The 26,844-nt window shown below is 42.4% G+C and overlaps 1 protein-coding gene across 1 annotated transcript; it reads left to right on the forward strand.

Annotated features, from left to right (window-relative positions):
- Positions 1-1,802: 1,802 nt before the first annotated feature.
- On the forward strand, positions 1,803-24,322 carry gtpbp2b (GTP binding protein 2b). Its single transcript, XM_017713252.2, has 12 exons — positions 1,803-2,242; positions 8,790-8,816; positions 9,437-9,621; positions 13,631-13,742; positions 15,267-15,464; positions 15,973-16,147; positions 16,615-16,834; positions 18,684-18,819; positions 19,190-19,248; positions 19,514-19,685; positions 21,878-22,042; positions 23,888-24,322. Exons 1-12 carry the CDS (start codon positions 2,039-2,041, stop codon positions 24,080-24,082), a joined length of 1,848 nt encoding a protein of 615 aa, XP_017568741.2. The 5' UTR covers positions 1,803-2,038; the 3' UTR covers positions 24,083-24,322.
- Positions 24,323-26,844: the final 2,522 nt, after the last annotated feature.

Below are 26,844 nucleotides of genomic sequence, written 5' to 3' on the forward strand. Positions count from 1 at the left end.
TAAACGGCTGGTGGTGAGCTGTGTACCTTGGTTCCTGCCTGTGGTCCAGGGTCAATTCACTGATAGTGGTTAGGAAGCTGTGAGTGAAGCTGTTCTCGTGGTTCAGCAGGTAAGAAGATCCAAGAAAGGGAGTTTTCAGAAACATTGAAGTGCACCATTTACCAGCAGCGTCTGGGTGTTTAGGAAGTGGTGAGTGAACACATAGTGAGAGATACAGATGGGGTTTACAAACAAATGAACTCTATAATGATATTTGAAGTCAAAGTTGGCTTTACTTCATTCTACTGTATTGCACTTTTCTGTACCGGTTTCACCGTGTAGAACCACTAAACTTTGCAGGATTGTGGAAGCTATAGTGGCATAGTGTGCTTGTGCTTTTGGGGCTGATCACATGGATTGTTTTCTTACAGTCTATGTTCAAACACAATACACAATAGCAACCACCTGGGATACCAGAGCAATGGCCTAGCAACACCTTAACCCCCTGATACCATAGTAAGGCCTAGCAACACTTTAATGATGCCCTGGAAACTATAGCAATGACCTAGTAACACCTTAGCAACCCCCTAGATACAATAGCAATGGCCTAGCAACACCTTAACAATCCCCTGGATAACATAGCAGTGGCCTAGCAACACCTTTAAAACCACTTAGATACCACAGCAATGACCTAGCAACACCTTAACAATCCCCAGGATACCACAGCAGTGGCCTAGCAACACCTTAACAGTCCCATGGATACCATAGCAATGGCCTTGCAACACCTAGAAACTCCTTGGAAACCACATCAATGGCCTAGCCACAACTTAACAATCCCCTGGATACCATAGCAATGGCCTAGTGACACCATAACAATCCCGAGGATACCATAGCATCGGCCTAGCAACACTTACTGCCTGGGATACCATAAACGTGGCCTATCAACACCTTAACAACCCGCTGGATAACATAGCAATGGCCTTAGAACACCTAGAAACTCCCTGCAAACCACAGCAATGACCTAGCAACACCTTAACAACCCCCTGGATAACATAGCAATGGCCTTGCAACACCTAGAAACTCCCTGGAAACCACAGCAATGGCCTGACAACAGCTTAACAACCCCCTGGATAACACAGCAATGGCCTAGCAACACCTTAGCAACCAGTGTTGAAAGCATAGCAGCTGCTGAGCAACACCTTTTTTGCTTTCAATTTAAATGTGTTTTTTAAATGTGTAAGTATAAATCAATGGTCAGCACTTATTAAGAAAATGAACCACCTACAAATGAGGATGTTTGCAAAGTTTATTGTTTATTTAGGTTTTCAGTATTTTTGCGTGTGAACGTTTAGCTGCGAGCGAAGAAAGCCGAGCACAAAATTTCGATTCCAAAAACCACGGAGTCGACTCTGATTCTGATTCCAAGTGACTGCAATCGAAGGAGTCGATTTCAAGGATCGATGATCTCGATGAAGTGCAATATTAATTGTTCATGATCTTAGCAAGAGGATTAGGAGAGCTAAAGCTAGATGAACTAACAGGCGCTGGCAAAACAGCACCTGACATCTTCAGGTTAGTAGAAGTTTTGGCCGTGGCTGTTTCATAGCGTTTCGTTATATAACTAAATATGCCATTTTTTGTTTTCCACTGTTGTCTGAGGTAAAACAGTGCTGGATTATCGATGTGTGACGCGGGGAAGGACGGATCGCTCAGATAATGACAGAATATCGTCCTCTCTGCGTGAGGAAAACCTGAAAGCTTTGGAGTCGACTCACTGGGAATAGAGGAGTCGATTCTTTTTGGGATCGACTCCCAGCACCAGCTCTACGTGTCGTCACGGATCTCCACTGCTGAGGGAGGCGGGCTGTGTCGGGCTGAGGAGCCGCAGCCAGAGCGGCTGTGATGCCTGCTTCGTGCTGCGCCAATGTCGCTCGCTCCTCGGAAAAGGCTCGCAACATAAAGGCCGCACTCACAGCTTTTACTCGGGGTTTTATTCCGCGTTCACCGGGGAGCGATAGGACAGCTCTTTGCCTGGTTAGCTAAGCCAGCGGCGGCCGTTATGCAGGTGGTCGGGCGCCGAGGCGTCGAGCCCGCACACAAACCCTCCCCCCGTCCGGGGCATGGCTCTGGCTCTGGGTCTGGTTCTGGTTCTGGCTCCGGCTCGGATAATGGAGAGAAGCGAAAGCACAGAAGAAGAGGGAGGAGGGGGAGAAGACGACGGGGCAAAAAAGCAAACGAGCCGCCGCCGTTTTTACCGCCGGAGGTACCGTTACCGTTAGAGGATGACGTCACCGTGTGCGGTTAACGAGAAGCGGATAGCGTAGCTAGCTTAGCATAGCTGCTAGGCAGCCTGACTGACCTAACTTTAGCCAGGTTTGGTCACTTTAGTACGAAAGCCCGTTTCCACCACTGGACAGAATATACAGACATTTAGTCAATCATAACAATCAGAAGGTTTTTCATTATTATGACTCATAATTATGAGTTGCTATCTCATAATAATGATGTTTTATCTCATAATTATGACGCAGTATCTCATTAACTGCAGTCAGTTTCATAAATATGGCTTCATATCTCATAATTATGACTTAGTATCTCATAACGACTTACTGTGTCATAATAATGAGATTCATATAGCATAAGTTTGTTTTAGCATCGCATAAGCATAACTTAGTGTCTCAATAATGAGGTTCAATCTCAGTTATGACTTAAATATCTCATAATTATGACTTAGTATCTCATAACGACTTACTGTGTCGTAATAATGAGGTTCAATCTCAGTTATGACTTAAATATCTCATAATTATGACTTAGCATGTCATAATAATGAGATTCATATAGCATAGGTTTATTTGAGCATCTCATAAGTATAACTTAGTGTCTGATAATAATGAGGTTCAATCTCAATTATGACTTAAATATCTCATAATTATGACTTAGTATCTCATAACGACTTGCTGTGTCGTAATAATGAGGTTCAATCTCAGTTATGACTTAAATATCTCATAACGACTTACTGTGTCATAATAATGAGGTTCAATCTCAGTTATGACTTAAATATCTCATATTTATGACTTAGCATGTCATAATAATGAGATTCATATAGCATAGGTGTATTTGAGCATCTCATAAGCATAACTTAGGGTCTCATAATAATGAGGTTCAATCTCAGTTATGACTTAAATATCTCATAATTATGACTTAGTATCTTAATACGACCTACTGTGTCATAATAATGAGGTTCAATCTCAGTTATGACTTAAATATCTCATAATTATGACTTAGTATCTTATTACGACTTAGTGTCTCAATAATGAGGTTCAATCTCAATTATGACTTAAATATCTAATTCCCCATTGTTGACAATTGTGGGACTAATAAAGGATTATCTTAATAATTAGGACTTAGTATGTCATGATAACGACTTACTCTCATTGCTGTGACTTACTAGCATCTCACAATTTTGACTTAGGATTTCATAAGAATGAGATGCAGTCTCATAAATATGATTTAGTATCTCAGTAATGAGATTCGGTCTCGTAGCGCCTTAGTAAGTCATAGTTATGACTTAGTATCTCATCCTTATGACTTACTATGTCATAATTACGACGTACAATTGCGTAGTTACGACTTATTGTCTCTTAATTGACTTAGCATCTCATAATTATGCCTTACATTCTCATAATTGTGAAAATGTCTCATTTTTAAAAGATAGTAAATAAATATTACGAGATGTTAAGTCATAATTTTGAGAAACTCATGACTATGAGACGTTAAGTCATGATTATGAGATAGCAGGTCATAGAAATGAGATGCTCTCACATGAATGCAGATCTATTTTTCTCCAGTGCTGGAAACGGGCTTCCATATTAAAGGTTAAAATAAAGGTTGCTGCGGTGTAATAAAGCCCTTAAAGGCATTAATGCGTTCCAATGTGTATTTTCATGCTAATGAAGTGCTAAACTATTGATGTTTTTAACTATTTCATGTTTTTAGAAACGGTCACTCTGGAATTAAAAGAAAAACTGAGTAAGATTGGATATTATTTATTTGTTATTCTTGTTATTTAGGAATATTTCATATGGGGAATGAAGTAAGCAGTAGAGGTGTATGTAGAGGCATGTCGACCCAAACTCTCTCCCAAGGCACAGGCTCCACTATAAGGACCCGTTTTATAGAAAAAAGTTATTTATTACATAAATCGCTCGTTTAAAGGGGAATTTCGTCGATTTTTTAAAATGTATTTATATATAAACAAGCTCAGTCAGAGTGGTTTGATGTGAAGCTCGAGAAACGTACTAATTCAGAATTGGCGGGTTTGAGCTGCGTATGATTAGAAACCACGATTAAAAAAAAAGTCTAGAGAAACGGTGAACTTGCCCTTTGAGGAATGGTACCAGGTCATTCCTGTGAAGCTGTTCCTTATCTTGGAACCAAAGTACCTTTAGCCATAGCAGCCAATGAGATGCGCACGTTTCATTGATCACTTAAAGGGCAGTTCCACCAGTATTCTCGATTTTTCTGCTCAATTAAAGGGAACCGATTTCACAAATTTACGCAACCGTTCAGATGTAAACAAACCCATTGAGAGTGGTTGGGTGTGAAACGCGCCTTTCTTGAGAAATTTACCGAGCCACAATTGTTCCCCATTGTAGTAGTAGGAACCAGACGTCCGTGTGTCTACACCACAGATATCACCGTTTTCTCTGCTATTAAAAATGACCAGTGAACTTGTGTCTTATAAGGTTTTATATGTCGCGCTGTTTGTGGTGAAATATTTGTTTTGAGTGCTATTTTTCCTGCATGTACCTCCCCGCCCTGCACGTTTGTGCTGTTTGGGTTGGCGGCGTCGCGTCACACGGTCAGCAAAACGTGAGTAACGCTATTCTTCAGAGGAGCTGCGATAGATCACAGTGTAGCAATTAGTTTGTTGTTGACACTGTCAATTTCCATTCGGCGCTGGTGTTACATCCGAATCAGTTCCCCCTCAGGTTCACGTTCCTTTAGAGGACCTCGGGTGTGGCGCGTTCACTGAACCACGCCAAGCAACAGTGGAGCTATGGAAAGCAAAAAGGCTAAAAAAAGGTGGTGTTTTCACCCAATTCCCAATATAGATTCACCCGACGTAACACGGCGTAATTGAGATTCCGTGATAAATGTTATTTCCAGTTGGAGTAAAAGGTAAACAATCGTACCGTGACATTCTTTTCGTGGACGTAGTTCGTGGTCGACTGGATAAGCACAGCTGGCGTACAAACCTATTTTCAATCTTTCCGCCTTCTGGAGTTCCAGTGTTGCTTGGCGTGTCCGGTGAATGCGCCGCCCGAGGACCTGCTTTGTCAAGCGGAACAAGATTATGAAGGGGAGCTGAATCGGATACAACACCAGCGTTTTCTGTGTTAATTTGGTATGAATTTATACCAAAAATACGTTTTAGGCCAAAACTTTATAACAAAACTATCACAAAACAGAGTCTCAGGTATGGAGCTGCGCATTGATACCTGCTTTGTGTAATAACTTAGCGGGACGCAGCTTTTAGAGCCATTAAATGCTTCCCGGTACTATAATGGTGATCAATTTTCACCTGATCAATTTCTCTAGAAGGGTGCGTTTCACACCGAGCCACTCTGAATGATTTCGTTTACATCTAAACTATTGAACGATTAAGTCATTTTGCTAAATTGGTGGATTTCCCCTTGAAATGGCTGAAATGTAAACAATGCTACGTTCTAGAGAAACTATGAGACAGGGCTGTTCACAGCGGTGGTGATAGGAACCAGACGTCTGCCTCTAAAAGCCCCCTCATCAAATACTTATGAATTCACTGATGTTTGACACACAGTTTTAGCCTAGATAGTGAGTAAATCTGTGCCATCAGGTTTCTGTAAAACGCCACGTTTCACATTAACGCACTCTGAAAGACTTTGTTTACATCTTAGCCATGAAACGGCATCGATTGCGTCCAGTTACCAGAGCATTAGCGAGGTCAGGTCACTATAAATAGGGATCGATGTGGCAGAAATATTATCACGATACTCTCTCATGATAAGTGATAAATCACGGTATTTCGTTCGTGATTTAATAAGCTGGAACGGACAAATTAGAACCGCATCTAAAGAGTCATAACAGTAAAAAACCTACAACTACAATGATTTTTGTTGCATGTTTAACAAGCTGCACTTCATTAAAGCCAAGCAAAGCATATTGTAGTGAAATTTATTACAGTAACCACAAAATATCATAAAACTCTGGCTCATCCCAAAGGTGTTTGGATGGAGCTCCATTACTGAGAAGAGCGCAGGTTCCACTGCTCTACAGACCAGTGCTGGGGAGCTTTACACCCCTCTGGCGTACACTTGGCATTGGGCATGGCCTAAGGCTCCTGCATCCCATTCCATTCGCGCTTTTCTATGGAGACTATACAGGCTGCATTTGTCAGCAGTGGTTGCACCTTAAAATATTAGAATTTATCAAATGGACCTGTCTGGACTTTTGGACACGTCCTACTGACCATCATGTGGCTGCATGTCCACAGCTGTTGTGTCGGCACCAGGCTGGTAACGTTACACTGTCACATTCTGAGACAACAGAATAGCTGCTTCGCAACCTGCGGCGGCATCTTCAGCAGGCTAGGCTTGCTGGCTAATAACAGGCTGTCAGCCTGTGTTCCTGTCAGCTCAGCAGTTCAGAGCTTGCTCAGCTTTTTTCCCATCTTTCGAGGCATTGACTCCTTTAGAGTCACCCAAAAGTGCAGCCAGGCCTATAGATGCATGATGTACACGTACATATCTGTGTGTTTGATGTTTGATTCTGTAGCTGGAGGGGTTTCGAGTGTTGTATTTCACCAAGGATTTGCCATCTCACTCGTTCAGTCACCCCAAACGACTCATTTTAACATTCCTTCTGCCTTTACACGCCTGAGGCAACTCGTCTTTAAAGGGATAGTTCAGTGAAAAATCAGATGTACACAGTTTTCCACTCACTTCAGATGTAGTAAATTGGCCAAACATGTCTGGATTCCAAATTTTGCTTCCTCAGTTTTGAACTGGAGTGGTGATGCTATCAGTGCTAACGAACACTAGAACCCAGTTGTCACCTAAAAAGCTTAAGTTAAAAAAACCAAACATTACCAAAAGTTGTTTTAACCCCAGGTCTTCATTTGGGTTGAAGGGACTTGATGTGGTTTAGGACATAATATGATTTACTGTGAACTGTAAAATAAACAAAATTTCATGCAGTGAATTAAGACAACAGGGTTTGTACTCAGAAACCACCTCAGGCGTGAGAGCGCTGATCTAGAACCAGAAATTGCGACAATGACTGCCATAAATACAGGAATCTGATCCAAGATCAGACGTTTTGACGTTTTGTTCGTTCTTATAGCTCACAGTAAGGCGTACTGTGCTCTAAAGCACATCAGCACGACCTTAATCGAGACTTGAACAAGGTTTGAGAGAAATTTGGGGATGTATTTTTTTAACAGAAAGGATTTGGGCTATTTGGGTGACTATTGAGTTCTAGTGTTTGTTAGCAATGTTAGCTTTGTAGCTCCAGTTCTAAACCGAAGAAGCAAAGTCTGATTTTTTACCACAGTTTCATTTTAACCTCTTTATTAGATTAAAACGAGAGTGTCAGCAGAAGAAACAGTAGAACGTGCGGTCCAGGAGTCCTTAAAGTCCAGGATTGGTACGGACTTTGCTCTCTGAAGCTTCTACTCGCTGCTGCCGGAGCTTGTATTTCCATTTTCGATTCGTTTTTCATTTTTTCACATAATTTGAAAATAGCTGTGGCCTTTTACATTGTATGTGAACTTCATGAACAATGGACCAAAGGAAATGGTCCAAAATTACTTGGACAAGAAGTCTGGTTCCATTGACTTACATTAAAGGAAAGTGTGTTTTTTCCTTCTCCTGTAAAGTTGCTATTATGGAGATGCAAGGTTTTGTTCCGACAGCAGCGATATGATGATGAACATTTATTTTTAGTAGTCATATTTGTAGTACGTTTAGTTCCAGTGTACTTAAATATGGAGTTTTAAGAGAGTGGGCAAAGTTTCGGTTTACATGCAGCCTAATAATCCTTTAATAATCAGATCAATCAAGCGTTTAGGAAACACTGGGCTACTGCGCAGAAATGTCTGTACTTATTCATTTTACAGCATTCATAATTCTCTACATACACCGATCAGGCATAACATCATGACCACCTCCTTGTTTCGACGCTCATTGTCCATCTTATCAGCTCCACTTACTGTATAGCTGCACTTTGTAGTTCTACAGTTACAGACTGTAGTCCATCTGTTTCTCTGATACTCTGTTACCCCCTTTTACCCTGTTCTTCAGTGGTCAGGGCCATGGGGGTCTGCAGTAACACTGACGTGGTGGTGGTGTGTTGTCCTGGTATGAGTGGATCAGACACAGCAGTACTTCTGGAGTCTTTAAACACTGTGTCCACTCACTGTCCACTCTATTAGACACTCTTACCACATCAGTCCACCCTGTAGATGTAAAGTCAGAGATGACAGCTCATCTGCTGCTGCTCAATTTGTGCTGGTCATCCTCTAGTCCTTCATCAGTGGTCAAAGGACGCTGTTGGCTGGATATTTTTGGTTGGTGGACTATTCTCAGTCCAGCAGCGACACTGAGGTGTTTAAAAACTCCAGCAGCACTGCTGCGTCTGATCCACTCAGACCAGCACAACGCACAAACGATGAATTAATTTGTTTTGATTAATGGTAATCTTTGCATGTAAATTTAGTAATGTGTGCGCATGACTTATTATTTTTTAATGACACCTTTCATCTGTTTCAGGCGGAGGAGGGCAACATTGAGTACAAGGTATGGTTACATCTTGTTATACTACTCAGTAATAATATACAGCATATTACAGTAAACTAGATACTGTTTCTTTTGAGAAGATGATATTAAATTAGATGTAATATGCTGTAATATATATATATATATATATATATATATATATATATATATATATTATATATGTAATCTATAACATTGGTCAGGCTATATGCCATGAGGTTAGATCACCATTATTGATGAGACTGTCAATCAAAAACAAAACACTGCATTATAGTTTAATTCTCAAAGCTTTCTTAGTGACTTAATCATCTATTTCACCTCATTATTCTAAACCTAAGAGTTCTTCAGCTTCCTACACTTGTGATGATGTTGTGGAGCGCAAGCGACATATTAGAGTCATTGTACATTTACAGCATTTGGCTGACGTTCTCATCCAGAGCGACGTACAATTCGATCATTGTACATAGGCAGGTGAAGGTAGTGTTAGGAGTCTTGCCCAAGGACTCTTATTGCTCCACATTGCATACATGTACATGCAACAAAACTGGTTGTATATCACTGAATCCAGCCTTTTGGTCAGTAAACAGTAGCACTGAAATTCTGAATGCACACAAATGCACGTCTGTTTGTTTTGTCTTCAGTTGAAGCTGGTGAACCCAACGCAGTACAGGTTCGAGCATCTGGCCACGCAGCTGAAGTGGCGTCTGCAGGAGGGTCGTGGGGAGGCGGTCTATCAGATCGGGGTGGAGGACAACGGCCTGATGGTGGGACTCACCGAGGAGGACATGAAGGCCTCGCTGAAGACCCTGCGAAGGATGGCTGAGAAGTATGGCCACACATCAGTCCAGTTCATCTGTTTTACGACTGTCAACTCATATAGAGACTTCAGCCTAATCTTTATCTGCTGCATCTGTATAGCACAGTGATCACATGACGTTATAGTTCCGTCAGCACTTGCCCATTAGCTTCTGTTAGGAGTGTGTTTCCAGTCAGTGGGTTTTCAGTATAGAGGCAAGTTCAAATGGTCAGTGGTAACTGACTGTACAGATGGAGATTAGGTTGAAACTTGACGCAGTATTCCTTCAATATTACACTAATCATGGTAGATAGATGGGGGCGATAGATGATATCAAGCAGTGAGTGTACCTGTTTGATGGTTATTCATTTCCAGCTTAAAGAATATATGAGTGGAGTGGAGCATCAGCAGTTTTTGCTCCTAAATCAAACAGTTCAGTAGTCATTCCAGTGCAATAGCTCAGTGTCTGTTCCTTATTGTTAACCTTTATGTATTTGATATAGTTTGAACATCAGCACTTCACTAAGTTGCACACAGTTGGCCGGTATTAAATACTATTACTATAAACTAGCTAAATAGTCCATGTTAAACAGGTATCTTCCAGTAGGTCTGTCGGCCTACATTCACTAAGGTCACTAATATGCGGACCGCGGTCCGAGTCCAGACCCAGACGCTGTCCTATGCGGATCTGGACCTGCAACCCATAAACTATAGAGAATTATTCATAGCCTTTATGGTGCCGGTTTAGCGGCCCGGAGACTCACAGACCAATCGCATGCACTGTAAATATCACTGTAAATGGCTACTCAGCCAATCATATCTGTGCATTAAGATGAGCACTGAGACTGGAGTGAGTGATGCTCACACAGCAGAGGGACTGTTAAGCTTGGAGAAGAAAGTGAATCAGTGGGAAGTTATTTTACATGTTGCGCTCTAAATATAGAAAACTGACAAATATTGTTGAAATCTGACTGAACTGGCATTCAGTTGTTGACTGCCTGAGATGTTGATATATCTACTAGTATATTGCACTGAATCATAATGCAAGTTAGACATTATGATGTTCTGGACCTTCTCTTGAGGAACTTTCCTCTAACTGGACCTTACTGAATTTTAATTAAAGACCTCTGGCTACAAACTAATACTTACTGGGTGAGCCAAGATCAGCATTTCTCACTGCCCACCTGCTCGGATATGTCCTCATCCTCCATAGATTTTCATTATTGCCTTCTCGGTGCCACTTCTGTTTTGTGCAGTTCCTGTCATGTCTTCACATGATTCGCTTATGAAAATTGCTACACCAGTAATGCAAAAAACAGAAGTGAAGTGAAGTGAAGTGAAGTGAAGTGAAGTGAAGCCAGCACCAGATTAACACTGTCACGCTGAACTTGATACGCTAATCTCTTGAGGCTGATGTTAGCCTCTAATTCAAATTTCCCTTCCATCTGAGTGTAACTGCTACATTGTTTAAGGAGGAACGGGAGAATAAAAAGCTGAAGGTACATCTAATCTCTATCCTAGGTTGAGGGCTGCTGGTTTTACCTCTAAATAAGGATAGATATAGACTTGGACGTGTTTTTGTGCTTTGTGGTTCTTGAAGAACCGTCTTTTTTAAGAGTGTGCCTTATAGATAATAATTGCAATTTAAATTGCGGTCGTAACATTAGTCAGGAAAATCGCAATTAGATGTTTTCCTCAAATCTTTCGGCCCTTATCGGAAGCACCAAAGCTACGACGCCAATGTAGCTAACAATTAATACAGACTTATTCTTTGATAATTAGTATAAAACAGGCTATATGCCTAAATCATCACGCTCTTGCCTTGTTATGTAGACTCATGGGCTACATTTCGAAACCTCTTTGAACACGGAGCGGTTGCGGTAAGTGCTGTCTAATTTTTTGGTACAGAAACATAAACGTTTATGAGTCTCAACAGTGCGAAATTACAACAAATGTCAAGTTGGAGTGATGTACAGTCGATCTGGCTGTTCGTACTCAGTCACGTTGCCGCAGATCAGATACGGATCAGATTTCAGTACCACATAGGAAAGTGTCTCAAATCGGAACTGAAAAATTCAGATTCAGTGTGTTTTTTGCTGTTCACACTGACACACAGATACACACCTGTGTTACATATGAGGAAAAAGAACGGAATTGGGCCACTTTTACTTGCTATTTGAACAAAGTCATATAAGCCACATACAAGTGATGTGGTTTCTGACATTGTATGACCTTTTCCCCCCCCAAGTGTTTTAGGCTGCGTTCACATTATCAGGTTGAAGTGGCACCAATCCATTTTTAGCCCTGATGTGACTCAGATCTGATGTTTTCAGGGCTGTGTGGACACAAATCTGATCTTTTCAAATCTGACCTGAGCCACTTTCATATGTGGTCCTGGATCGGATACGTATCCGATTCGTGGCCATGCGACCTTAATGTGAACGTTCAGATCAGAATTCATGTGCTTTTTTCCACTGCGTGCGCCGTCATTCAGTGTTACTCTGGCAGCAGCGCTGAACAGACGTTAAAGCCTGTAAACGGTGCAAAAGCAGCTCATCTCACCTTTTTCTCCTCCGTCTGGCTCTAATAATGAAGCTGAGAGCTGATCAGAGTTAATGATCTTCTCAGCGAAGCTCGTTCTGCTCGTTAGTTTGTGCTGATGATGCAGTGATTCAGTCACGTGACGTTACGGAGTAGGAGGAGCTCATGAGGTCATTTCAGGAGCCGGTTCGTCACATTAATGACGGATTTGAGCCACTTACCTATACAAGTGTGAACCATCCTGTCAGAGAGATCAGATTTGAGTGAAAAATTGGATTAGAGCCCTGAGGCTTGTAATGTGAACGTAGCCATAGAGCATGTCATTTAAGGCAATGATTAATAATTCTGCTTCTGGCAACCCACAGCACATTTTCAAGTATTCTTCAGTTGCTTAAAGCTGATCAAGCTCTTCTGGACGATATGGCAAAAATATTGTATCATAATACAGTTAGACATTTTCCCAATACACAATATGTATCATGATATTCTGACACAGATACCATGCAGTAGTAGTGCCACATTTAGGCTGCACTCACACAGCAGGTAAAAGTGGCCCAATTCCGATCTTTTTCTTCGTATGTGACACAGATGTGTGTCTGTGTGTTAGTGTAAACAGCATAAAACACACTGAATCTGAATTTTTCAGTTCTGATTTGAGACGCTTTCATATATGGTACTGAAATCTGATCCGTATACGATCTGCAGCAATGCGACTCAGTCTGAACAGCCAGATCGGAATTTTTTACGTCAGTGCAACTCGACATTCGTCATCATTTTTGCGGTGCCGAGACTTAAACATTTATCTGATGTTTCTGTACAAAAGCTTAGAAGAGAAGATGCATCCAAAACCCTCCGGCAGCTGTAGGAGGTTGAGGCTGCTGCGCAAATAATGGTTAAAAGTCTGAAAGCAAAGTTTAAAGAATCTGAGGAAGCAAACCAAAGAAGTGACCGCGCCCTTTTCCCGGCGAGCTTGAACACATTCAGTGTGATGAGCCCAGCTGTAAGTAAGTAAAGCTTCATGATGGCTCCTGTGATGCTGGTGAAGGTCACGCTGAACCCTTGTTGGCAGATATAATTGTTTACCTCTGGATAAGCCACATTGAAGCACTGTTGTTTTTTGTATGCGGGTCAGTTTAGGAGCTGATTTGGTGAGAAAATCAGATTTGGGCCACTTTTACCTGCTATGTGAACATAGCCTTAGAAACACTCTCATCAAAATTTCTAGGTAAAATGATTTTCATTCAACATTTTACATTTTGCATTGCATTAAAACCAGTTAAACGGGACTAATTATGCCCTCATTTTTAATCAAGCATGCAGTGGATCAGTGTTTTTAAGCACCGTCGAAGCATATCGTCTATCACGATAACAGAATGTATCACGATAACAATAAAATATCATATCGCCCACCCCTAGGTAAAGCTGTGCGGTGCTATGGGTAGCGTTTCACAGAATTAAACACTGATATAATGAGATCTGTTGGTGTGACTGCATGCAGGGTCGGTGCTGACATCACGCTCTTGAGAGAGAGGGAGGTGGACTACGAGCTGGACCGATCCCGTCGGAAAATAGCCGAGGTCCTCGTGCGGAAAGTTCCCGATGACCAGCAGGTGAGACAGGATTATCTGTGCTTCATTATCTGAATTTCATTGCTGAACTGATTTAAATCTTACAGTCCTGCCTGTGGGATCTTGACTGTGACGTCACTCTCTTTACTTTGTCTATGTGACAGTTTAGTTTAATAGCGTTTACTGAATACTGAGCCTTAAGATTAATAAGCGGATTTAAGTGTTAATCCATTCACACAAGTGTGATATCAGCAATGTAAATCCAACATGGATGCGCATGTAGAGATTTAGGCCTGACCAATAATAATTGGTTACCCACTGTCTGCACAAGCTGCAAGCAATGAAATGAAAATGCTTTTGGCAATAAAAATGCTCAACATGACAACATTTCCTGCAAAAATACTGTTTTGGTTCGTAGATAAAGTTGTATTTGATGAGTTTCTATGTCTCATTTCATGGATATCACAACTTGTGTACCTTTGACGTCCCCCACTGCTAATTTACAGATAAAGAAATTCTGTTAATTTCGTTGTTTTTGCATAGCTAAATTATCTCAGCTACTGTTTCTAGCTCTGCATCTCAGTTAAATAAATAAAACGGCGTTTGTGCTTTTTTAGTCTTCCCACTAGCTGGCGCTCCTTCTATCACACAGTCCCAGTTGGCATGTTCTCCTCTTGGTTTTCTGGATATGGACAGCTATGGCATTACTGGGATTCAAACTCACAACCTACTGATGTTGGGATGAGTTATTATATAGCTGCACTACTTGAGATGATGTCATGCTTTAAAGTTAAAACAACAAATAATTCATCCAGTGTATTAAACGTTTGCAGACGCAGAATCTGAGCTGCTTCATGTGTTCCTGAGTAGTGCAGTGGACTAAGGCGTCACCCCAACAGGAAGTTGTGCGTTTGAGCCCTGGTGATGCCACAGCCATCCGTAAGCATGTACCTAACAGGAAAGATGTCCAGCAGGGTTGTGTGATGGAATTCCTGGCTAGGGGAAAATCAGTTACTATATCATGTTGAGCTGACCTCTCATTTTTAACAGTGTGGCAGTATTCTGGACTTGTTGTGAGAACTGTGATATTTTTCCAGTAGTTACTGAACTCACGTTAGTAGAGCATCTGCGACAGGCAACACGAAACCTTGTAAGCTTGCGAAGGAACTTTTGGCTTTGACCCTCGAGAATTTCATTTTGCAAGAGGAATGCTGAGGCTTTAAGAAACAGGCCTGTTCCTTTCATGACTCTCTATCATTCCCTCTCTCAGCAGGGTGTGTCGGTCAGAAGTATCAATGTCCCCACCACTGATACTGATACTGTGTTTAAATGTATTTGCATCGATTTTGATACATATGGGTATCAATACAACCCTAAAATTTATGCATGAATACATTAACCCCCCCCCCCCCCCCCAAAAAAAACAACCTTTGGATGGACATGTTACTGGTCAATATGTACGCCCACTATCTATCTACTTTTTGTGCAGTGCACTGTGTGGCCGAATCCATAACGTTTTTTTTAAATTATGTTCACATAATTTTCTTTCTGCACACGTGTGTGTAGTTTCTGGACCTGCGTGTGGCCGTGCTGGGCAACGTGGACTCAGGGAAGTCCACTCTCCTGGGCGTTCTGACCCAGGGCGAGCTGGATAATGGGCGTGGCCGAGCGAGACTCAACCTGTTTAGGCACCTTCACGAGATTCAGACCGGCCGCACCTCCAGCATCAGCTTCGAAATCCTCGGCTTCAACAGCAAAGGAGAGGTGAGCCCACAAATACGGAGAGCTAGATAGTTGTCTGACCCTCAGTAGACGCAGTTAATCACGGTGGTCACTCATAGCTCATTGAAACAAGTGGATAATAAGATAAAGCACCGGTTATGTAGTGTGTATATATACATATATATATAGTGCAATATAGCTCAGCAGTTAAATCAGTAACCTTTTAAATGATGTGCATCAGTCAGCTATACTACATTAGTTACCTGCATTCAGTGACTGGCTAGTATGAATTTTTATTTCGTTTCCTGTACAGAATTCGGTGAACAGTAAGTCCTAATCTCCTGATCTGTATAATTAAGAGCTGAATGTCTGCCACCTTAACAAGGCTGTTGCTAGTCTGATTATGTGACAAAGAAATGTGTGTAAACCCGTAGCTGTGTTTGATCTACGCCGAAGTAAGTAAATAGTGAGCCGTACATTCATGATCTGTGTTACTGTCTTAAGAAGCCTCATGTGGACCAGTTGTGTCGTTTTTTTCGTTATTTCCCAGGTGGTGAACTACAGTGAGTCCCGCACGGCTGAGGAAATCTGTGAGAGTTCATCTAAAATGATCACCTTTATTGACCTGGCTGGTCACTATAAGTACCTGAAGACCACCATCTTTGGCCTGACCAGCTACTGCCCCGATTTTGCCATGTTGGTAGTGGGAGCCAACACAGGCATCGGTGAGTGTCTGTCCAAATCACTGTATTTATTTGATGGAATTTACTGTCAGAAACAAGCTGATTTCTAACTCTATAAAAGCAGCACATTTTCATTGTGTATGACATTTTGTTACCTGAAGAAATGGACATAAGTATGGACGAAATTCAAGCTTCAGCACGGCTGCCACTCTTGTGATGTTTTTTTGCTATGCAGTACTTTTGTCCATTTTTATAGATGACAGTTTGTCTTTCAGTGTCAGAAACGGCATAAGAAAGTCTATTTGTAGCCCAAATCACTTCTGTAAAAACCCATCACCCCGACTTCTCGCAACCTGCTTAAAGGTCTTCATTAAAGTCGCACTGACTGGATGTCAGTATGACTCACTGTCAGCTTCACTGTGCTTATTCATAAAGGAGGACTGATCTCCATATTTATGGCACAAATACTCATTCTGTGTTTTTACTGGAAGTCTTCTCCTGTTCCTCAGCGGGCACCACACGGGAGCACCTGGGCCTGGCCATGGCGCTGAAGGTGCCCATCTTCATTGTAGTGAGTAAAGTGGACTTGTGCAGCAGTGGGACGGTGGAGAAAACTGTCCGGCAACTGGAGAGAGTGCTCAAACAGCCCGGCTGCAACAAGGTGCCCATGCTGGTCACCAGCCCTGATGACGCTGTAACCGCCGCCCAGCAGTTTGCTCAGTCTGCAAGGTAGAAAGTGGGCCTGTGATTGTGTTGGAGTGGGTGGGGGCTGTTACTGTAACAGCTTTTGTGCGGGGGGGGGGGTATAAATGTTTGTGAAACACATTGTAAATATTCGAGACATGTTTAAAAAAAAAACTTTGTCCTTTTAAATCTGCACTTTGTAATTTTGCCACATGGTGGTGCTAAATACTTGGATTTCTTTTAAAATAGATTTAAAAGGAATTGTACTTGTTTCAGAGGCATTTCTGTATTATCAAGCTCTGAAAGTGTAGACAAAGTCATTCATAGCGGTTTGACAAAAAGTGTTGCATTTTAAAACCATATGCAGGCAAAATAGTCAGAAATATTCACAGTGGTTGTGATGAAAACCAGACGCCTGAACGGTTTAATGCCATCTTAAAGCTCCCACACAGACATGAAAAGGTTGTGTGCAGCCTGAGGCCTGAAACATTGTTTTGCAATCACTTTGAGATCAAAGTTAGTCAATAAATATATATATATTTAAAGCCATTTATGGCAGAGTGGTATATACAGAGCATTGTAAGACAAAGTAGTCCCCAAGAAAACTTGTACCACTGTTTTACCATCTTCTACATTACATATAAAAGCTCATGTAGGTTCACCAGTAGTTTTGGATAGTGAAAAAAGATATACTTATACAGTATATTGCCAGAATTATTCACTCACCATCCAAATCATTGAACTCAGGTGTTCCAATCATTTCCGTGACCACAGGTGTATAAAGCCGAGCCCCTAGGCCTGCAGACTGCTTCTACAGACATTAGTGAAAGAATGGGTCGCTCTCAGGAGCTCAGTGAATTCCAGCGTGGTACCGTGATCGGACGCCACCTGTGCAGCAAGTCCAGTCGTGAAATTTCCTCACTACTAAATATTCCACAGTCCACTGTCAGTGGGATTATAACACAGTGGAAGCGAATTGGGAACGACAGCAACTCGGCCACGAAGTGGTCGACCACGTAAATTGACGGATGCTGAGGGGCATAGTGCGCAGAGGTCACCAGCTTTCTGCAGAGTCAGTCACTACAGACCTCCAAACTTCATGTGGCCTTCAGATGCTCAAGAACAGCATGTGGGGATTATGGTGTGGGGTTGTTTTTCAGGAGTTGGGCTCGGCCTCTTAGTTCCAGTGACAGGAACTCTTAAAGCTTCAGCACCAAGAGATTTTGGACAATTTCATGCTCCCAACTTTGTGGGAACAGTTTGGGGACGGCCCCTTCCTGTTCCAACATGACTGCACACCAGTGCACAAAGCAGGTCCATTAAGACATGGATGAGCGAGTTTGGTGTGGAAGAACTTGACTGGCCTGCACAGAGTCCTGACCTTAATCCGATAGAACACCTTTGGGATGAATTAGAGTGGAGACTGTGAGCCAGGCCTTCTCGTCCAACATCAGTGTCTGACCTCACACAGGTACTTCTGGAAGAACGGTCAAAAATTCCCATAAACACACTCCTAACCTTGTGGAAAGCCTTCCCAGAAGAGTTGAACCTGTTATAGCTGCAAAGGGTGGGCCAACATCATATTAAACCCTATGGATTAAGAATGGGATGTCACTCAAGTTCATATGTGTTTGAAGCCAGACGAGCGAATACATTTGGCAATATAGTGTATATCCAGGTTCCTATCACCACGACTATAAAGAAGTTTCTCTACAATTAACCATTTCACACAAAATCACTCTTAATGACTTTATATCATAAGTATTACATTATGCAGGATTTTCACCTGTTGGTCGGACTAATTTAATTTCTTGGCCTCTTTTCTAATCATACCTTTAAAAAACAACAGCACAACAAAACTTATCATCGTTTTTGTCATCCGCTTTCTCTGCAGCATCACTCCCATCTTCACACTATCCAGTGTGTCTGGGGAGAACCTGGACCTGCTGAAGGTCTTCTTCAACATCCTGCCTCCACTCAGCAACAGCAAGGAGCAGGAGGAGCTCATGCAGCAGCTCACAGAGTTCCAGGTATGCCCACGAATACAGACACATACATACAAATATACACAAACAAAGAAACTCACGTTAAAATTAGATGTCTTTACAGTGGTGGTGATAGGAACCAGGGGTCAACACAAATATAAGCATTTTATGACCTATCATTCATGTGTATCCCTCAGCATTGAATTGAATTGAACAAAACTATCTTAAAATGATCTCAGCATGGTTGTTATCATTGTGTGTGGCTTTGAGAGCTGTTCAGCTCTTCAGACGTCTGGTTCCTATCACCACCACTGTGAACTCGATATGCTTCTCTAGAACCCAGCATTTCACGTCAAACCGCTTTGTTTATATCTAAATTATAATTATACAGAAGTGATTATGATCGGTTTTGCAGGTTGATGAGATCTACAGCGTGCCAGACGTAGGAACAGTGGTTGGAGGAACCCTCTACAGGTGAGTCTACAACCTACATCACTCCATGACCCACTGCCCTGGTTAGCCCATCTCAATCTAATCTAACAGACCACTATCACACTGTTCTTAATCTCCCTCCCCTTCCTCTAATACACTGCCCCTAATCTTGTCTTAACTTCGTCATCACCTCGCTGATCTCACTAATGTAATCATATTAGAATAAATAAACAGATCAGTGACTGGCTCTGCCAGGCAGTATCGGCTGCATTTCTGCATGATGTTGATGCATTCTTTGTATGTTTAGTGGTGTATGTCGTGAGGGGGACCGTCTTGTGGTCGGCCCCACAGACGAGGGGAAGTTTCTGCGGTTGAAGGTGTGCAGCATGCAGAGGAACCGCTCGGCCTGCCGCGTGCTCAGAGCCGGACAGGCCGCGACACTCGCATTGGGCAACTTTGATCGCTCGCTGCTACGCAAGGTGAGTCCTACATGCAAATAATGATACACCGATCAGGCATAACATCATGACCACCTTGTTGTTTCTACGCTCATTGTCCATTTTATCAGCTCCACTTACTGTATAGCTGCACTCTGTAGTTCTACAGTTACAGACTGTAGTCCATCTGTTTCTCTGATACTCTGTTACCCTGTTCTTCAGTGGTCAGGACCCCCATGGACCCTCACAGAGCAGGTACTATTTGGGTGGTGGATCATTCTCAGCACTGCAGTAACACTAACGTGGTGGTGGTGGTGTGTTAGTGTGTGTTGTGCTGGTCTGAGTGGATCAGACAACAGCAGTGGTGCTGGAGTTTTTAAACACCTCAGTGTCACTGCTGGATTGAGAATAGTCCACCAACCAAAAGTATCCAGCCAACAGCGTCCTTTGACCAGATGTGCCTCAGTCCCACTTACTATAGCTGACTGTTGCGACCTACAGGCCAGATGTGCCTCAGTCCCACTTATTATAGCTGACTGTTGCTACCTACAGGCCAGATGTGCCTCAGTCCCCCTTACTATAGCTGACTGTTGCTAGCTACAGGCCAGATGTGCCTCAGTCCCACTTACTATAGCTGACTGTTGCTACCTACAGGCCAGATGTGCCTCAGTCCCACTTATTATAGCTGACTGTTGCTACCTACAGGCCAGATGTGCCTCAGTCCCACTTACTATAGCTGACTGTTGCTAGCTACAGGCCAGATGTGCCTCAGTCCCACTTACTATAGCTGACTGTTGCGACCTACAGGCCAGATGTGCCTCAGTCCCACTTATTATAGCTGACTGTTGCTACCTACAGGCCAGATGTGCCTCAGTCCCCCTTACTATAGCTGACTGTTGCTAGCTACAGGCCAGATGTGCCTCAGTCCCACTTACTATAGCTGACTGTTGCTACCTACAGGCCAGATGTGCCTCAGTCCCACTTATTATAGCTGACTGTTGCTACCTACAGGCCAGATGTGCCTCAGTCCCACTTACTATAGCTGACTGTTGCTACCTACAGGCCAGATGTGCCTCAGTCCCACTTATTATAGCTGACTGTTGCGACCTACAGGCCAGATGTGCCTCAGTCCCACTTATTATAGCTGACTGTTGCGACCTACAGGCCAGATGTTCCTCAGTCCCACTTACTATAGCTGACTGTTGCTACCTACAGGCCAGATGTGCCTCAGTCCCACTTATTATAGCTGACTGTTGCTACCTACAGGCCAGATGTGCCTCAGTCCCCCTTACTATAGCTGACTGTTGCTAGCTACAGGCCAGATGTGCCTCAGTCCCACTTACTATAGCTGACTGTTGCTACCTACAGGCCAGATGTGCCTCAGTCCCACTTATTATAGCTGACTGTTGCTACCTACAGGCCAGATGTGCCTTAGTCCCACTTACTATAACTGACTGTTGCTACCTACAGGCCAGATGTGCCTCAGTGCCACTTACTATAGCTGACTGTTGCTAGCTACAGGCCAGATGTGCCTCAGTCCCACTTACTATAGCTGACTGTTGCTAGCTACAGGCCAGATGTGCCTCAGTCCCACTTACTATAGCTGACTGTTGCTACCTACAGGCCAGATGTGCCTCAGTCCTACTTACTATAGCTGACTGTTGCTACCTACAGGCCAGATGTGCCTCAGTCCCACTTACTATAGCTGACTGTTGCTACCTACAGGCCAGATGTGCCTCAGTCCTACTTACTATAGCTGACTGTTGCTACCTACAGGTCAGATGTGCCTCAGTCCCACTTACTATAGCTGACTGTTGCTACCTACAGGCCAGATGTGCCTCAGTCCTACTTACTATAGCTGACTGTTGCTACCTACAGGCCAGATGTGCCTCAGTCCCACTTATAATAGCTAAATGTCACTATCTATAGGTCAAATGTGTCTCAGTCCCATTTATTATAGCTAATTCTTGATCTCTACAGGTGAACACGGCTCAGTCTGTACTGAGCTTACCGTAGCTACTAGTTGTTAGCAGCAGTTGATCTGTGGCTAAATCCGACTTCCTTTAAGTCAATATTGCCATAAACCAGGTCCATTCACCCCATTTAACTGTTTTTCTTCTTTTTGCTGTACTAGCTGTTCATATAACTTTTATAACTTACCAATTCTGATAAAACATGTTACAGAACAAGAAGATGTAGCTAACATAAGCCTGATGTTTGTGTTTGGGCATTAGGGTATGGTGATGGTCAGTCCGAAGATGAACCCCACCATCTGCTGGCAGTTTGAGGCAGCCATCGTCCTGCTCTTCCACGCCAAGACATTCCGCCGTGGCTTCCAGGTCACGGTGCACGTGGGCAATGTCCGGCAGACGGCCACGGTGGAGTGCCTACTGGGGAAGGTGCATTTTTCGGCTCATTCTGTCTCACCTGTTCACTAACAAACTATGTAAGAAATGTGAGGATTTTTAGTTACAGTTAGAACTGCGACCAGTTATCTGGAGGGGAGAGGTGGACGATTCTGAGACGTTGTTTGTGTTGTTTTTCAGTTTTGGAAAAAAATTGAAAATACTTGTTGGCCTTTACGTTGTGTGTGAATTTCATGAAGAATGGACCAAAAGAAATGGCACAAAATTATGTAGGAAAAAGTCTGGTTCCATTGACTTACATTCAAAGTAAAGCATGTTTTTTGTTTCTCTTGCTTGTAAAATGATCATTTTGGAGATGCAAGGTTTTGTTCTGACAGCAGCGATTTTGTAATTTTATATTGTTTTCTTTACTCGTGTTTCATAGAGAAAAGAAGAAAAAAGCGTGGATTCTAAATCTTAAATCTGTACTAAGTTTGTGTTTAAATAGATCAGAAAATGGGTCGTTCTACAGAAACGTCCACTTTTTTTTAATCTGTCCTTAGGAGTCACTGGTGTCACTGATCGTCATCGGTGTTACACATAATTAAGGTAACACCAGAGACATTTTTAATGAAAAATGCATTTTACAAATCAGCTGCTATGCAATGTCAGTCATGGAACATCAACTAAAATATGTCATTTAATCCATTTGTGTTTCTACTTTTTCACAATTACTTCAGAATAAAGTCAGTCACACCAGTGACTTCATCTAAAAGCTTCATATGAGATCATGAGCTGAATGAGAAAATATCTGAGAACTGAAAGACACAGTGGACTCACCAAGAGCTTTTCTTCATAGATCCTCAGAAAACAGGTCAATGGAAGTCAAATGACGTCATCAGTGTGACTTTTATTTTAAGAGATTTTTTCGTTGTGCAGCGACACCTGGGACCACAACTTTCATTATATATTTTATATTTGTGTCATTTGTTTTCTTTGTCATGTAAATTATATATTTCATAGTGTAAATTATTGCAGTTAAAATGGCCAAAAAAACAATTTTTTACCTCTAAATATGGACCTCTCCCTTTACACATGACTGTGAGGATGAGCTCGTTGGTGGAAAACATTGTTTTCTTCTTTAAATATAAATTGCCTGTAAACCGAACATGTTTTTCAAGTGTAATATATCTGTAATCATTATGGACACAAAAATGGAGGTTTCTGTAGAATGACCCAGATAATATATTATGATTTGGATTTGATGAAAAGTCATTGTTGGGCGTCGTCTTTCTTTTTTGTCAGCTTTCTCATTTTTTCACGTTGAAGCAAAATGAAAAAGGCAAACCTGTCGGTACAAATGAAGCTTTATGTAATCGTAACATGTAGCAGTACAATTATGGATTTAATTATGAATAATTCTGCAATGTAAACTGAATGTAGGGGGCGTCACGGTGGTGCAATGGTAGCGCTGTTGCCTCACAGCAAGGAGGGCCTGGGTTCGATTCCCCGGCCGGGTGATTGGGGTCCTGTCTGTGTGGAGTTTGCATGTTCTCCCCGTGTCTGTGTGGGTTTCCTCCGGGTTCTCCGGTTTCCTCCCACAGTCCAAAGACATGCAGTCAGGCTGATTGGACGTGCTAAATTGCCCCTAGGTGTGAGTGTGTGAGTGATTGTGTCTGTCTGTCTGCCCTGCGATGGACTGGCGACCTGTCCAGGGTGTATCCTGCCTTCTGCCCGATGACTGCTGGGATAGGCTCCAGCATCCCCCCGCGACCCTGACGGAGAAGCGGCTTAGAAGATGGATGGATGGATGGATGGAAACTGAATGTATAGCAAATCAACAGCTTATAGTAATATTTTTCAATCTTGTGAGCCTTTTTGTGTATTTGTGCCTAACAGGAGGAGCTGCGGACGGGCGAGAGGGCCGTGGTGTGTTTCCGCTTCATGAAGCACCCGGAGTACCTGCGTGTCGGAGCCAAGCTGCTGTTCCGAGAGGGCGTGACCAAAGGCATCGGTCATGTGACCCACCTGCTGCCCACGTCTCAGAACCACGGCCAGGACCAGAACCACAAACCCCACCAGAACCACAACTAGAGAGACGGCAGTACAGAGAGAGAGCGAGGGGGAGGAAAGACTGTGTATGTGAGAGACGGTGGTTTGTGTATGTGGCCTTTTCTTTTCCCACAGATGAGCAAAAGGACATTTTCGCACCTCAGTCACAGATTCGGTGGCATCGCCTGCCGCTTTGCTTTAGCTGGAAAGACGGAGATGTTACGAGGATGAAACGGTATGACGTGTGTGAGAAGAGAAATGAAGCTCAGAGATTCTCTCTTACTTAGACACACATGGCTTTTTGTCCACCACTTAACAGAAGAGACACTTTCTGGCTTGAGCCAAGACTGACTGACTCTCTCTCTCTCTCTCTCTCTCTCTCTCTCTCTCTCTTTCACTCATACACCAAGTTGCTAGTTTATTAAGCACATTTACTTTATACCTACCTTGTGCCTTTTTATCATACACAGGTGTATGCAAAATTTTGAATGTTGCTGGTCTAATGACCTTTTTTTGTTAATTATCTAAGTAAAAAATTTACATCCTCTACAGAATACGCTCTTAAATATCGCTGCTGTCAGAAGAAAAGCTTGTTTCTCCAATTTTGTTGTTTTTCAGTTTGTGACACAATTTGAAAGCACCTGTTACCCTTTACATTGTGTGTAAATTTCAAGATGATTGGACTACAAAAAATGAGCTAAATTGACTTGGATTGAAAAAAATTCTGGTTCCATTGACTTACATTAAACCTAAAGTATAGAAATATAAGTAAGGAAATATGGCATTTTTTGCAAACTTTAGTGCACGATTCTTAATTATCTACTAAGTTTGAACATACTGTGAAAAAACAAAACAAAATTCTAGTAAAAATAAATCACAGGCCACATTTTATATTTTGTTAAATTCAGCAAATAAGCAGTGCATTTAAAATCTGTGTGTTCTCTGTAGAGCATGTGTAACTTGAATATCAACAAAACGTGCCATTTAACCAGGGAGCCCAAACTTTTGCATATGACTGTAGGTGCACTTTGTTGGTTTACATTTACAGACCTCTTGGATAGGTGGCTAAATAGCCAGCGAGTGTAGCTAAAGGGCCTGACCGATATATTGGTTGTCCAGTAATATCAATCAGTATTAACGACTTACGGTTTTATCAGTATTAGCAAAAATATTGCAGATAATGTGCTTAATATTATAGACATTTTTGATCTCTGAGCTGCCCGGATTCAAACTCACAACCTCAACCTTAAAAGGTGAGATCTTAAGTGGTCATGGCACCAGGGAAGCCAATGTGAATGACCTCTGTTTTAACTTTACACCAGCAACACAGGCTGAACTGGTGACTTTGAACATAAAATTAAAACCCATACAAACACAAGAAGCATTACATTCATATCATCAGAAAAGCCGGGTTTAATATTACTGGAATAGAAAATTAAACCCTAAAATATTACCACAGTCCAATGAAAACCTTGTAAAATACTACCTTTATGAAGAAGGAAACAATGTTCTTAACTATTAATGGAAGGTAATGTAACAGGAATGTATTTCTAGTCATTTTGGAGCATTTCTATTGAGCCGTTCGTCATGAAATTTTCACACAATTTGGGCAGCAGCCGTTGAAATCATGGAGAAAAATAAAGACTTTTTTTGGACAGCGATGATAAAAATATAACATTATATTGGCTGATATTAGCAGTTATCAGAACTTTTATCCCCTATCAGTATTAGACACAGTGTTCGTATTGCTCAGGCCTTAGAAGCTACAAGGTAGGTGTTTCTAATAAACTGGCAACGGTGTATGTTTATACGGTATTAAAGCAGTGATATGAATTGTCTTTAGTTACTGTAGATCTGCATTAGAGTTAGTCTTAGAATTCCTTCAGAGTGTTGAGAATAACTACTGTATCTGTGTGACAGTCTTGAGTGAGAGGCTTACAACCGCAGGGTCTTATGGGTGATGGAGTCTTCTATGGAAACAGTGGAAGTACTCCAGGCGTCTGCTAGGGGTGGGCGATACTCTCTAGATATGATAACCATATTATATCACCATATTCGGTGGTTTTATTAATATGATCAGCTGTGAAAGGCTCTGCCGAGTTTGCTGGGTTGGGACAGATGTTGTGTTTTCACTCAGCAGCTGATGATTAGCAGGACTAACAGAGCTGGCTGATGGTTCTAGACCACTGAAGGGTCGGTCACTTTGAAGTGGGCTGATCTAGGGTCAGTGGTCTGTGTAGAAAATACAGAGGCATTCAAAAGTTTGGACACACGTTACCGAATGTGTTTTTTCGTCATCGTAAACCAAATTTTGCCCACTTCAAGTTTCAAAACGTACCATTCACTTTCAAGCCCATACAGATTGTATATGGACACTAGCACATTTATATACAGCCACCTGTTCAGGCTACATCAATTTAGCTCCACGCACTCACACTGAAGCCAGTCAGAAACGAGGTTGCCTTAAATGTCTTAAATATTCCTGGGCGATATATAAAATTAACAAGCACGATATCTGGGGCAGTCGTGGGCTGGAGGTTAGGGAACCAGCCTCGTGACCGGAAGGTCGCAGGTTCAATCCCCAGAGCCGACAGCACATGACTGAGGTGTCCTTGAGCAAGACACCTAACCCCCAACTGCTCCCCCAGCGCTGCGGATTGGGCTGCCCACCGCTCTGGGCAAGTGTGCTCACTGCCCCCTAGTGTGTGTGGTCGCTAGTGTGTATGTGGTCTTTCTCTTCACGGATGGGTGAAATTTGGGACTAATAAGGGTCACTTAATCATAATTTTCATGTTAAAATTATC

This window comes from Pygocentrus nattereri, chromosome 25, assembly GCF_015220715.1.
Source record: "Pygocentrus nattereri isolate fPygNat1 chromosome 25, fPygNat1.pri, whole genome shotgun sequence".
Lineage (NCBI taxonomy): Eukaryota > Metazoa > Chordata > Actinopteri > Characiformes > Serrasalmidae > Pygocentrus > Pygocentrus nattereri.